This window comes from Dasypus novemcinctus, chromosome 27 (genome assembly GCF_030445035.2).
Source record: "Dasypus novemcinctus isolate mDasNov1 chromosome 27, mDasNov1.1.hap2, whole genome shotgun sequence".
Taxonomy (NCBI): Eukaryota; Metazoa; Chordata; class Mammalia; order Cingulata; family Dasypodidae; genus Dasypus; species Dasypus novemcinctus.
Genome location: NC_080699.1, coordinates 27,550,034 through 27,563,935, shown reverse-complemented (window position 1 = coordinate 27,563,935; position 13,902 = coordinate 27,550,034). Strand labels below are relative to the sequence as shown.

Below are 13,902 nucleotides of genomic sequence, written 5' to 3'. Positions count from 1 at the left end.
ATCAACAAATGAGATGGCCTTCAACAATGAGAGGATTCTTACCCAAGCAGCTGAAGACCTTAAAAGGAAACTGGTGATTTCAGCAGCCAGAAAGCACTTCTATCTCTACTTCTCCTGGGGAATTCAACTGACCTTCATCTGAGTTCCCATCTTGCAACCTACTGAATTTGGACATGCCAATCCCCATGGGTAAATCGCACAGCCTCATCTCTGTTCCGCCCTCGAGGCCATCTGCTGTCACTCCCTGCCTCGAGAGTCATTCGGTGGCTTGGCCTTGCAGATGCCTTCACCCCCCTCCATCACACTGCAACACGTTTCTACTCTAAGGACCCTCCCTGGGTGCCCCGGGAGGAGCAGGAACCAGGAGTGGGACCCATTAGGTATGACAACCGCCAATTCCCTGCACGCATGCAATGCACACGCCGTCTCTCTCTCAGCTCAGACCTGATCACTAGTGTCTGTATGTTTTAAGCATGTGGATTCCATCCCACCAACAAGGAAGGGCTGAGAATGAAACTCTTACGGGGGTGCTGGAGGCAATCCCTTCAATAACACAGCCTCTACTGTGTGGCCAGTAGATGGCCACTGAATACTTCCAGAAGAACAAGCACACAGTTAAACACAATTTCAATATCACAACCCAAAAACCTATTCAGGGTATTTTTCTCAGTCATTCTCTGAGGCTTTTAGTTGGAAGTGCTCCTGGTATTTGAACACCCAGCCAACCTCTTAAAAGAACGTGGCGATCCCCGGGGGGGGGGTCCAGGTGGCGAAGCCCCGGTGTGAGCCCAGAGTAAAAGCATGGTCACACCTAAGCGCTCAGACTCACACGCCGGGGCGCGCCGGGCAGAAATGAAGTATAAGCCACGCGACCGCACACTCTCGGGAAATCCACCCCGGGGGTCCAGGAGCTCAAGTACTCACGGCAGTTGGCCTCGTCCTGGCCATCGTGGCAGTCTCGGTGGCCGTCACAGCGCTTCCAGTTGGGGATACACTTCTTGGGCTGCTGGCACTCAAACTCGAATCGGTCACATCGCCCAGGCCGGGTGGTAGCGGAGGTGGTAGTGACATTGGCTAGGACGAAAAGGTTTTGAATTCACTTTTCAGTTTGGAAGGGGCTGGCGGGCGGCATAAACCAACTCAGCGTACCGGGCTTCAGGAACAACGGCAGGATCGTCTAGTAGCTCTCAAGAGTCAAAAACAGTTTTGAGAGACAGATAATCAAGTTAATAAATAGGCAAGTGGGCCCTGTGGGGAAAGGGTAGAAATCAAAATTTTTGTTTTATTTTGTTGACAATTCGTCTAAACTTCAGAATCATTTATGGGATGCCTATAGCTGCCTAACACTGTGACAGGCACAGTGGGAGATTCCAACACAGTATGCAGCACGACCCTAAAGGACAAGAGCCACCCCGCTGTTACAGAGTGAAAAAAATTATATGCGTGAAATAATTAGCAATACATGGCAGAGCATAGTTAAGAACTGAAAGAGCAAGCAGTAACTTCAATGAGCCTGGAAAAGAGTACCAACATCAGCTAAAGGGTCCACTTAAGTCCATGAAAGTGGGATTGTAGGGGGGGATGATCATGTCCCACTTGTTTAAAGCAGGAACCCCCAACTTTTTTTTTAAAGATTTACTTTTTATTTATTTCTCTTCCCTTCCCCCCCCCAGTTGTCTGCTCTCTGTGTCCATTCACTGTGTGTTCTTCTGTGACAGCTTCTATCCTTGTCAGCGGCACTGGGAACCTGTGTTTCTTTTTGTTGCGTCATCTTGTGTGTCAGCTCTCCGTGTGTGCGGCACCATTCCTGGGCAGGCTGCACTTCTTTTGCGCAGGGCGGCTCTCCTTACAGGGTGCACTCCTTGTGCGTGGGGCTCCCCTACACGGGGGACACCCCTGCGTGGCATGGCATTCCTTGTGCGCATCAGCATTGCGCATGGGTCAGTTCCACACGGGTCAAGGAGGCCCCGGGTTTGAACCTTGGACCTCCCATGTGGTAGGCGGGCACCCTATCCATTGGGCCAAGTCCGCTTCCCCCAGGAACCTCAAATTTGAGGAATCCAAGAGTCACTGGGGAGCTCCTGGGCTCTACCTGGAAATCCTGATTCTACATTTGTGGTCAACATCAACTGATTCCATCAAAGGTAGCTAGTGGTCTCGGGGCCATACTGAGAACTGTTGCTGTCTCAAGGTCTCTGATGGCTACAAAAGCCAGGCTTCTGTTTGCCCTAAGAGGGGAAGGTAGAGGAAGAGAGGAGTTTCTGATACAGGGAAAATCCCAAATCCCCGGTGAAGGACAGGCAAGAAAGAAACCAGCCCTCCATAGCTATGAGGAGTCCAGCTCGGCTGACATAAGCGTATAATGGAGGGTAAGGAGGAGCCAGTGCACAAAAGGCCTTGAAAACAGGAATCAAGGTCAAGATGTGGGAAGCAGATGTAGCTCAAGTGATAGCACTTCCGCCTACCACACGGGAGGACCTGGGTTCGATCCCTGGGGCCTCCTGGTGAAAAAAAGAAGAGAAAGCATGCCTGCATGGTGAGCGAGAGCCCGGGCGGTGAGCCAGTGCCCCGTGCAAGTGAGTCACGCAGCAAGATGATGACGCATCAAAAGAGAGACAAGGGGAGAGTCAAGGTGAAGGGCAGCAGAAACCAGGAACTGAGGTGATACAATTGACAGGGAACCTCTCTCCCCATCAGGTGTCTCCGGGATCGAATCCCAGTGAATCCTAGAGGAGAGAAAATGAGAAGACAGACAGCAAAAACAGCAGGGCAGGAGGGGAAGGGGGTAAACAAACAAATAAATAAATCTTTTTTTCAAAAAAAGGGTCAAAATGTGGCTTCCTGGACAAGAGGAAACCAGGGATGGTTTTAAACAGGGAAGCAACAGACTGAAGATAGTCTTACAGGAGGAAAATCAGACTGTGACCGTGAGGTGTGCTAGGAAAGGGCCTGTGCAAATCACAGTAGACTGTCTATTCTCATACTGTGACTGAGTTCAACTACAATCCTGTGTAGGAGAGGACGCGGCGTCCCGACCTCTCTTCTGCCTGCAGCAGGACGTGAACTGAAATGGGGTCTCCTGGTTTACCGCCCCCCACCCCCCAGGAGATAGGGTCACTGCGCAGACCTTCCGTTGCCTCTCCGTGTGCGGCCACTAGATGGCAGTGCTTACCCTTCTTTCAGTAGCACTGGGCCTCACAATGGGTGGGCGAGCAGGAAAACTGGGATTGCTCCCCCTGAGAGCTGATTATACATACACACAAAACCCTCCCCAGGTGTAACTTCCTGCTGAGGAGCTGGGAGAAAGCAGGGTGGCTGGTCTTTTCTTGCAGGAGCATCAGAGGGCAGTTAGCAAACATGAGCCATCCCAGTTCCGACTTCCCAAGGGACTGAGGTCCAGGGAGGAGCCCATGTAGACTCCCTGCCACGGAGGTGACTGGTGGGGAGCAGCAGGCCGGCTGCAGAACACGGAGCCCCCGAGGGCGTCGGTGGGTGTGCTGCTTTCGGCACTGAGCCCGCACCCGCGGCGTGCACCCAAGTCTTTCCCACAAGCAGCAGGCGCCTCGGGAGCGCATCCGGGCCAGGACCCACCTGGAGAGGGGCAACCTTCCTCGTCCGAGCCGTCTGTACAATCCCGGTAGCCGTCGCACACCCAGCTGTCCATCACGCAGGCCCCGTTGCTGCAACGGAAGTAATTGGGCAGGCACACGGAAGGTCCAGGAGTAGGAGAGGGAAGAAGAGGTGAATCTGGGGAGAACATCAAGCAAGGAAACCCAAAGACAAGGTGTTACGGGAGCTTGCTCCCAGCCTGTAAGGTGCCCCGAAGCTGCTGCAGATACCTCACTTTCACCCGTGCCATCCAAGGGAGGCAGAAGACTGGCAGGGTTCTCAAGAGCAGCTCATCTAAAAATAATCTATTCTGGGGCTTTAGCATAGATGATATCCTTTCCCCTTTTAAGGGGCAGATATGTCTAATCCTGGGCTTAGGCTCATATCAAGAAGAGTCTGCTTTTGCAGGGGCTCCTGCAGGCTGATGGAAAGTGCAGATGACTTGGAAGAGTGACTGGGAGAATTCCTCCTGAGGCTAAATTATTGTGGCTGACTCAACTGCAACCACCTGAAGCTCTGGCTTCGAGATGAGACCACCAGAAGGAGAGGGGGTGGCATACCTTATTCATCCGTGCAACTCAGACACACCCCTGCACTCCCGCCACCCGGGGGTCTTGTTAAATCCAGGATCTGACTCAGGAGGTCCAGGTTGGGGCCTGAGATGCCAAATCTCTAACGAGCTCCCAGGAGACACGGGCACTGCGGGACCCCACTTTAAGTAGCAAGTTTCTAGAGGGAGTTCTCACTGCGCCTTGCAAAATACGGCATGAATGATTGTGGGATCAGGAGAAAACAAACACAAAGGGGAGTGGGAATGGAAATGAACCGAGTGTGGGCTCCCCCAAAAAAACAAAAACATTCAGGAAGAAGTCAGGCACTGAAGAAACAAGATCAAGTTCAGCCCAGACAGGTACGTGTCCCCTGATGTGTCTAGGCAGTGGGGTTGGTGCCGGGACCCCGGGGTCTCTCACCGCCACAGTCCTTCTCGTCAGACCAGTCCCTGCAGTCGTTCTCCCCGTCACATTTCCACCTGTTAGGGATGCAGTGGCCATTCTCGCACTGGAACTGGAAGTAGCGGGGGCACTGTGGGGCTTCTGAGGGGTTTTCTGGGGAGACCAACCACAGCGTCAGTCATTCCCCTGCACGAGTGTGATCAGAAAGCTCCAGCCGCAGGCATCCTGCTCAGCACCCGACCCCAGGGCAGCCTGCCTTCCTGCTCCTGCACCCAGCGAGCAGCAGCAAACTTAACCACACCCCCATCTTCTAAGCCCCCAACTCATGGTTCTCTAACCCGGGGGTTCTTAACCTCTTTTGTTCGACGACCCCTTTGCCAGTCAGGTGAAATGAATACTACTGTAACCTATTTATTGCATATATTCTTAAGTGAAGAAAATGCCAGATTTCAGTTAGAGGTTAGAGAAAAATCAAGATAAGAAGTTGTTTTTTTTCTGCTGATGCTCATGGACCCCCCGAAATCTTTCCATGGACCCCTGGTTAAGAACCCCTGCTCTAACTATACTCCTATATCCTGTGAAAGATCCCCTGAGTTTAATTCTGACACTTGGCCCATGGAATAGCCTAACTAGTGATAGTAACCGGATGGTGATAACTCTATTACGTTGTGCTTTCTCCACAATTTCTTACCTACCCTATTCCCTCTACATAATACGATCTTTCCAACTCGGAAAGGAAAAGAAAACGGAATAAACGTTTCCCCAGCACCTACTATGTGCCGGCTTCCAGACCCAATTCCTCACATGAGATTCAAGAACTGGCAGCGACTACTGCAGCAGCAGAAGTGAACGCCTGCACCTGAGTGAGCCATAGAGCTACCTCCATTCCACGCGGCTGCCTACGTGGAAGATGAGGGACAAGACTTAAAATCGTCTCACCACAGTTGGCCTCATCGGAGTAATCGCCACAGTCATCCGTCCCGTCGCATTTCCAAATCAAGCTGATGCACACTCCATTCTGACACTGGAAACTGAAGTCATCACAAACCTTGTGGAATTCAGGCTCTTGGGCTAGATAAGAACAAACGTCCATAAAATCCAGATTATTTCCACCCCAAGGAGCTGCGAACAGCAATGCTGCTCAGAAGCAGGAGGAAAGAGCAAGTGTCCTCTCCAAGGGATTTCCTAGCTTCCGGATTCCTGGATAGCAAAAGGCAGGCCTAATCTTAACAGAGCATACATTTGGCTAATTAATCCATTTATAAGTATTTACTGAGTGCCTACTACATGCAGAGGACTCACTGTTCTAGGAATGGGGCTAGAGCAGTGAATAAGACAAAGCTCCAGCTCTTATGAAGCTTGCACTGCGGTATAGGGAGAGACAGTGAAATAGAGTATACAAGGTGGCAAAAGCACAGTGAGGACTGCAAAAGCCAGGGACAGGGGCCGGAGCGTGATGGGTGCTATTTAACAGAGCACTGGCCAGCGAGGTCACGGCTCAGGTGACACGGAGCCAAGTTCTCCGTCATGCTCCATCCTCCTCTCTACGCATAAATGAACTAAAAACATTGTTTCTTAAGCCACGAAGGTAGGTCCTTCCCAGAAAAGGCAAAACCGGACATTCTAGCAAGACCTGCAAAAGCTAGTGGAGGTGCATCCCTCCCCTGCGGCGTCTTCGGGGGCCCTGTGCCCCCTCCCCTGCCTGTCCCACTTACAGCACCCCGCGAACGTCGCGTCCTCGTCAGATCCATCGCGGCACTGGATGATGCCATCACACACCATGGAGTGGAACAGGCACTGCTGGCGGTTCTTGCAGACAAAGTCCATAAAGCGTGTACAGAGGGGTTCTGGAAGGGTCCGCGGGGAAGAGAAAAGGCCCTGGGTCCTCTGGCTGCCTGGGCCTTTTCCCAGCCCTGGGCGGTTGGTTTTCAGTACAGACACGCGTCCAGGCAAGCAGCAGCCACCATTTCCTAAGCACTTGCTGGGTGCCCCGCCCCAAGCTAAAGCACTTGACACAGAGCACATCCTTAAACCCTCAAGACAGCATTTTGAGAGGTGACTGGCCCTGTTGTCAAGATGAGGAAACAGGGCTAGGGCGGCATTATGAAACGTGACTGCCAGGAGCACACTGCTGGTAAGGGCGAGCCAAAACTGGAATCTGGAGCTGCCTGGCATCAAAGCCCATGATCTTAATCACTATTAATCAAATACTGACACCCTCACGCAGCCAAGTTGGCAAACGTGTTTGTAAAGAGCCGGAGAGTAAGTACTTCGGGTTTTGCAGGTCAAGTGGTCTATGATGGCTAATTTCATGTATTGACTTGGCTAGATGATGGTGTCCCAGGTTTGGGGTCAAGCCCTGGCCTGCCTGTCCCTGACGGTATTTCATAGATGGGATTTGCATTTATAATCAGTTGCCTGCATCTGCAATCAACAAACAAGGAGGCCTTCAGCAATGGAGGGACTCCCTTCATCTAATCAGTTAGAGGTCTGCCAAGCCAGAACTGAAGATTTCAGAAGTCCAAAGAAGAACTTCTGCCCCAGGTTCAAGCATCGGCTCTGGCTGGAATCTGCAGCCACCGCTGGGGAATGTGGGCCAAGAACTTTACATCACCCTTACTGGAGTTGCCCGCCTGCAGCCTGCCCTATGGAGGTCAGGCTTGCCACCCTCCAGGTCCCATGAGCAAGATGCTTGTAATAAGTCTCTTCATATATATGCACATATCCTGTTGGCTCCATTTCTCGGGGGAAGTTTGATTCACACACAGTCTCGCTTGCAACTACTCAGTTCTGACGTTGTAGCACAAAAGCAGCCATAGTCAATACGTAAGTGAATGGCCGTGACTGTGTTTCACTTTATTTACTGAATGGGTGATGGACCAGATTTGGCCTGCAGGTCAGGCTGCCAACCCCTGCTCTCATACATTGGTTTTGCAGCCTGGACTGTGCATTAGAATTACAATACTTAAAAAAAAAAAAAAAGAAATCCCAATCCCCAGGTTACACCCTAAACTAATGAAATCAGAACACAGGGACCAGGACTTTTAAAGCTCCCCAAATGATTCCAACATACAGACAAGGCTGAGAACCACTGACCCAAGACAATCTGCCCGCTTCTAATGAAAAATGAGGATAGACAGGGTCACCTGGACTAAAAATGTTACCTGCATGATAATCAATAACACCAACGAAACCAATAAACTAGGGGAAATCATTGTCCAGTTCGAAACAAGGAGTCCATTCACAGAGTATATGGTAACTAAACAATATGTTCATCAAAGCATGAACTAATTCCACAATCATCCCTTCCTGCCCTCTTGCTGCTCTCCTTTACCTAAATTGCGTCCACCTGCCGTGATCAGCCTCGAAGAGTCCCAGCCAAAACACTCGGGGTTCAGCTCAATTACAGGTACCCACAAGCAGGTAGCAAGGAAATGAAAGGACTGAGGTCAGTAAGGGTAAGGCCTCAGAGCTTCCCGGGCCACGGGAGGGCTCACCGCAGTGCTGCTCATCGGAGCCGTCGGAGCAGTCGCGCAGCCCGTCGCAGTGCTTGCCGGAGGGGATGCACGTGCCGTTTGGGCAGCGGAACCCATTGCACTTCTTCTCTGAAACACAATTCAATAAAAGAGAAGAAGGGCTGTGAAAAGACAGGCAGGAACCTGCAGGCACGGCTCAACGATTGCGGGCATAAATCTGGACCACCCCCAGGGAAATCTGGCAACAGCTATGAAAATTACAGGCATATATATACTTTGACACAGCAATTCCATTTCTAGAAACATACTCCACTTATACAAGTGAAAAATAACATATGTACAAGGTTATTTGTTGCAATTCTGTTTGCAAAAGATTGAAAACTGACATGTCCATTAAAAGGGACTGTTTAGTAAGTTAATGTACTCTGGAACGCTGGATACCTGTAAAGATAAGAAGCTCTCTAGGTACAAATGGATCCTGGAATACTGTTATTTGGGGGAAAAAAAAAAAGTCCCAAACAGCATGCATATTATAATCCTATTTGTGTAAAATGGGAGCATACAGGGTATATTTAGTTGTGCTTATATATGCACAAAATATCTCTGAAAGGATGCACAACTATAGTTTCCTATAAAGAGGGTGTGGGAACCTGGGCAGGAAGGGAGAAATTTTTTTACGGTATACCTTTTTAGATTTTTTCTGTTTTGAACCATGGGAATGTAGTACCTATTCACACACAAAAAAATAAGTATATCTAGTTTTTTAAAAGAAAGCAAGGAAAGCATCAGTGAATGGAATAAAAAAAGAACATGAATCTTGATCATGAAAACTACCTCTGCTTTTTTGTTTTCTGAATATTTACCTTTTTTAAATTTAATTTTTTAATTATCTTTTTTTAAAGTTAATAGATCACACAAAAACATTACATTAAAAAATAAGAGAGGTTCCCATCTACCCCACTCCCCACCCCCATAATTTTTCTTAATTGTATTTTTTTTTAAGATACATAGATCACAAAAAAAAAAATATCTTTGCTTTCTTAAAACACTTTTACATCAATCACTACCTTAATTCTTCAGGATTATAAACTCAAGGTCCCTTTTGGAGAAAGCAAGTTCTAGAAATGTTAAAGAGTATGTGTTTTGCAAAGAAGTCCTAGGGAAATTCATCTAGAACTAAGGCACCTTGATATTTAGCTCAGAATTGTAAGTACTAGGGTCACTCTCTCAAATGAACAGAACGCGAGGCTTAAAAATCAGCCCCCAAGAGAAGGCAATCGAAGCTTTTGAAAACTCAACTCATGGTAGAATAAATCCTGCCACGAGGATGAGGTATAAGGTAACGAAACATGTCTTAATCCTGTAAAAAGTCATCATTCCAAGGCAATTAGCCAAAGGGCATCCAACGGAAAGGGAAACATTAAATGTCATCCAGGTATGAAAAGTTTCTGAAACAGTATAATTAAAATTACACAGGACAAACTCAGGCTCATTAAATTAGTGAACTTTAAAAAGATAAATATCGAGGGACACTTGGGGAAGCATATAATATATTACTAATAGAGAAGCATTTGGTGTAATCCCTTGGAAATGCAATTGGGCAAAATGAGAATCATAGAAATTAATTAGAACCCTTGGCCCAGCAATTCCATATTGAGGAAAATAGCCCAGGGAATATCGCGAGAGAAAAACCAGCCTTCATTTTCAAGGACATAAACACTTTCACATGCAGAGGAAAATAAACACCCACCCAAATGCTCAACAAGGGAGTGAAAAAAGTAAACTAGTTTATAGGAATATGAAGTCAAGACACAGCTTCTCAGAAAAGCCAAATAAAGAAAAACACAGGTATGTGGAAACATCTATATTTAACATTGTGACAGGAAAGAAGGGGGAATATACAATGACCTACAGACAATGACTAAAAATCCCATGAAAATTTGACATGTACGGCAAAAGGATAAGAAAAGGACAGAGAACCTTACAGAGGCACTCTGTGTAGAGGCATTTTGTTTGTGTGCTTGCTATTTTATGGTTGTTTATATTCTATTATAAAACTGATTAAATAGTGATTAAATAACTCAGAATTGTTTTTATAGAGTTCTACCTTAGGGGACTCGAGTCATTTTCTAAAGGATCATAACAAGGAACTCTTAGTCATAAAATATGCTATTTATGCAGGAACTGTAGCCTAATTTCTGGTCAAGGGAAATATGACTGTTGTTAGCAGTCTGGGCAGGTTAGTTGGTTTCCATTTCTTTTCTTCAAAGTTGTGACAGGAAAGCAATAAGGCAAACGGCTTGCCTGAGAATTAAGACTATGTAATGCGCCCCTGTATATTATATGACAATGAAACACAGGAAGCAGCTGGGCAGATTGGCTTGTTTAGTTATACTAGTGATTACACAGGTACAATATAACAGCATTTAATTTCCTGGCCCTTCTGTTGCCTCTTTTCAGGAACAGCAGATACTAGAGCAGCATTGAATAGAGGGCGGGGACATCTGAGTTTACCACAGCTGACTGAATCCTCATCAGAACCATCCTGGCAATCCATGTCACCATCACAGGCCCAACGCTGGGGAATGCAGTGGCCGTTGTGGCACTGGAAGTTGGAGGCCTCGCAGGTGTGGTAGACGGCTGCAAGAAAAAGAGAAAAAGAAAACGTGTCAAGACCACCCCTCACTCCCATCTTCTCATCACTATCAAGGGGCTGACTGAAAAGAAGGATGGTACTAGGTCGTAATGTATGAACAGGGCATCTAAGTTTCTCCTCAGCCAGGAGGTAGTCACCTGGGGCTGCCCTCAAGGCAAAGTGAAGGTTCCTATATGGCTTGTGTTTCTGTGAGTTTATAAATGTCATACAAGTCATAGCACAGGTATGGAGGGACAAGTTAAAAAACAGCTGAGAAAAAGCATTCCTTCTCCACAACACCCTCCGAGGTAAGTATCAGTCCCCTTAAAAATAGGAGAGAAACAGGCTGAGAGAGCTTAAGAATCCTGCCCACATTCAGAGACAGTTAAGTAAGAGTCAGGCCCATCCAATTCCCCAGCCTGACCACTGTCCACTATACCTCGCTACTTTATCTTCTCACCTAAATCCTCTTATGAATCCAGAGTCAATGGGAGAAGGAGAGCCATGTGTGCTCAGGAGACCAGCTTTTAGAATTTGACAGCCAGGTTTGGGGCCTCGATGTCATCATCTATTTATTGCTATCTAAGGACCCTTTGAAGCTCTGAAAGGCCATGACTTCATAATTCTACATAACTACCCAATTTCAAACCTCAGGCCCAAATAGCATAAAAGGCTTATCAAAAACAGCAAAGAAAGAAGGGCCCAGAAACTTAGAATTTCCTAACTTTCTGTACAGTCGAGAGCAACATCTCTCAGTCAACAATACATGACATCCCTTGCAATCATTACAAGGAAAAAAAAGGGGGGTCAGCAAAACAGAAAGTCACTGTTAGAAATGAACAGGCTCATTCGTATACAAGGACTGAGGCCACCTGGAAGTCATTTAGAAACAACTCAAAACCTCGGTCAAAGATGAGTTCACATGCATAAGATCTGCCTCAAATCCAACCAACACTCTAGACTGTCTCCTCCATCAGATTTCCCCTTCCTCCTCGTAAAAAGAAAGCTGTTTGTGTCTGTTTCTTGCTAAGCAAAAGCCAGGACTGGCCTTGTTTACAAAGAGCATAAAATAATATAACCTAGATAGATGGGTTCTCTGTTGGCTTAACAATGTGGGCTTAGAGCCTTCACAACAAAAGGAGATGAAACAAACAAAAGTGGGTTGTTGAGTGCAAACTACAGTTATTTATTCAATTGCAACAGTTGGCAGTAAGCTACTCAAGGTTTGGGAAAATGGGCTTACAATGACTACTAGAATTTGAGGCTATTTTTTAAATGGTTAGAAATACAAAGAAACTGGTTTTCAAACCACTTTAAAACAAGTGGTGGTCTATTATCTGTGATTTCTTACGTCTGAAGATCAAGGCTATATTTGGTAGCATGCAAATAAGCCTACAGGAAGTTTCAATATTTTACAACCTTTGGCACTCAAGATCCATTAAACAGCCTTTTTAAATACACTTATCTCTGATAAGAGGAATAAATGTAATCATGCATGTTACATGAGCTTTTGCCCCAGTAACTGTCGTCATCTGGAATACTTTTGATCCCATACATCTGACAGCCTTTTTAAAAATTCCTCACCAAAGCCTTGCACACTCTTATAAAACATAAAGTAGCTTAAACTGACTGCCACCCTAATCCACTTGTTATTATTCAGCCTATGCATTTTATTTTTAATTGAAAACACTTTCAGACCACTAATGGAGTTTCCGAATGACAATACTGAGAGGCATGGCTGAGATCTCCAGATTCTACAATAGAAGCTGAGCTCAGAAAGACTATTCAGTTTGCACCATTTCATACAAATGGCAAGGTATGACCAGAATGCCTAACTCTGGGGTTTTTCTTTTCACCATACGCACTTTATCTGGATTTTTCTGTCTTCTGAATAACTTACTAGCTCTCTGACATAGAGTGCATGTTAAATAATACATGCTTGATATTTTCTTAATTACAGGGATGCAAGAGATTGACTGTAGTCCAGATGAAAGAATACAAGGAAGATGTGGAATCCTCTGCATTGCTTTGTAACTTTAAGAATAATGGGGCAAACAACCAGGGAAATGAAATATCTAACACAGGCCAGTATCCTATAAATTCCTCTTTCACTTGGACTCAGCAAGCCCCACTAAAACAACTAATTAAAAGCATAAACTCAGCATAAGTGGTACAGGACAGATGAATTAATTACTATAAACAAGGAAGAAAGCACTGCCTCATTTCTGACAAAGCACTGGTCTGTTAGGATGTATGTGAGGGAAAAGAATTGCTGATAAAAACAACTGTTTAAATGATTAATGACATAAAATAAGAAATATAAAGCATAAAGGAAGGACACTGAAAATTAAAAGGCAGATTTGATGAAGATTCAAATAGAAATTCTAGATATAAAAAAGACAGTCAGGGAACTAAAAATATCTGAATGGATGCATTAGTAGCAGATCAGATTCAGCTGAAAAGAAAACTACTGAACTAGAAGGTAAATCTGAAGAAGTAACTAAGATTCTAACACAGAGTCATATAGAGTAAATATAAAAACAAGAGACATGAACAGAGGGAGATGGTCCAACAAATACCTGAAAGTAGCAAACAGAAGAGAGAGAGGCTATAATTTCTCAGAATTGAGGAAAAAAATAAATCATCAGATTTTAGAAGGAAAACAAGTCCCAGGCAAGATAAATAAAAATAACTTCACATCTAGGTGGGTGAAAAAGAAAAGAAAAAAAGACCAAAAAGTCCTAAACGTAACTTAAGAGAAAAGAATATATGACTGTTCCCATTCTAACAGAGAACCTGATAGCAGAATACAAATTGGCACCAAAAGAAATAGAATAATTCCATCAAAATTCTTATGGAAAACCTAGAAACCCAGACCCATCTGAATTCAGGGTTGAGGGGAAAACGAAGAGTGTTTATACTATCAAAGCCTTCAAAGACTTTACCACTCACAGACTCCTGCTCCAAGAATTCCTGAAGGAGTTAAATACAGAGAAGGAATTAGATACGGGAAGCAAAGGTAGCTAGCAAATGGGCAGATACTATAAATATGTTTGATTCTTGAAAAATAGGGAAAAAATAAAGAAAAACAAATATAGGGAGCAGATGTGGCTCAAGTGGTTGAGTGCCTACTTTCCACATGGGAGGTCCCGGGGTCAGTCCCTGGTGCCTCCTGAAAACAAAAACAAACAACAAGCAAACAAATGAGAAAACCAACTCAAGGGAGCCG

General features: G+C 45.8%; 1 protein-coding gene across 2 annotated transcripts in view; it reads right to left on the bottom strand.

Annotated features, from left to right (window-relative positions):
* The window catches only part of SORL1 (sortilin related receptor 1), a 155,839-nt gene that overhangs the window by 35,199 nt on the left and 106,738 nt on the right, over positions 1-13,902 (bottom strand). For both annotated transcript variants that reach the window (XM_058289316.1, XM_023589115.3), the window contains exons 26-32: positions 10,553-10,678; positions 8,060-8,167; positions 6,278-6,409; positions 5,502-5,633; positions 4,581-4,715; positions 3,592-3,747; positions 925-1,074 (exon numbers count right to left, since the gene is read on the bottom strand). In XM_058289316.1, coding sequence (XP_058145299.1) covers positions 925-1,074; positions 3,592-3,747; positions 4,581-4,715; positions 5,502-5,633; positions 6,278-6,409; positions 8,060-8,167; positions 10,553-10,678 — 939 coding nt within the window. The remainder of the gene's footprint in view (positions 1-924; positions 1,075-3,591; positions 3,748-4,580; positions 4,716-5,501; positions 5,634-6,277; positions 6,410-8,059; positions 8,168-10,552; positions 10,679-13,902) is intronic.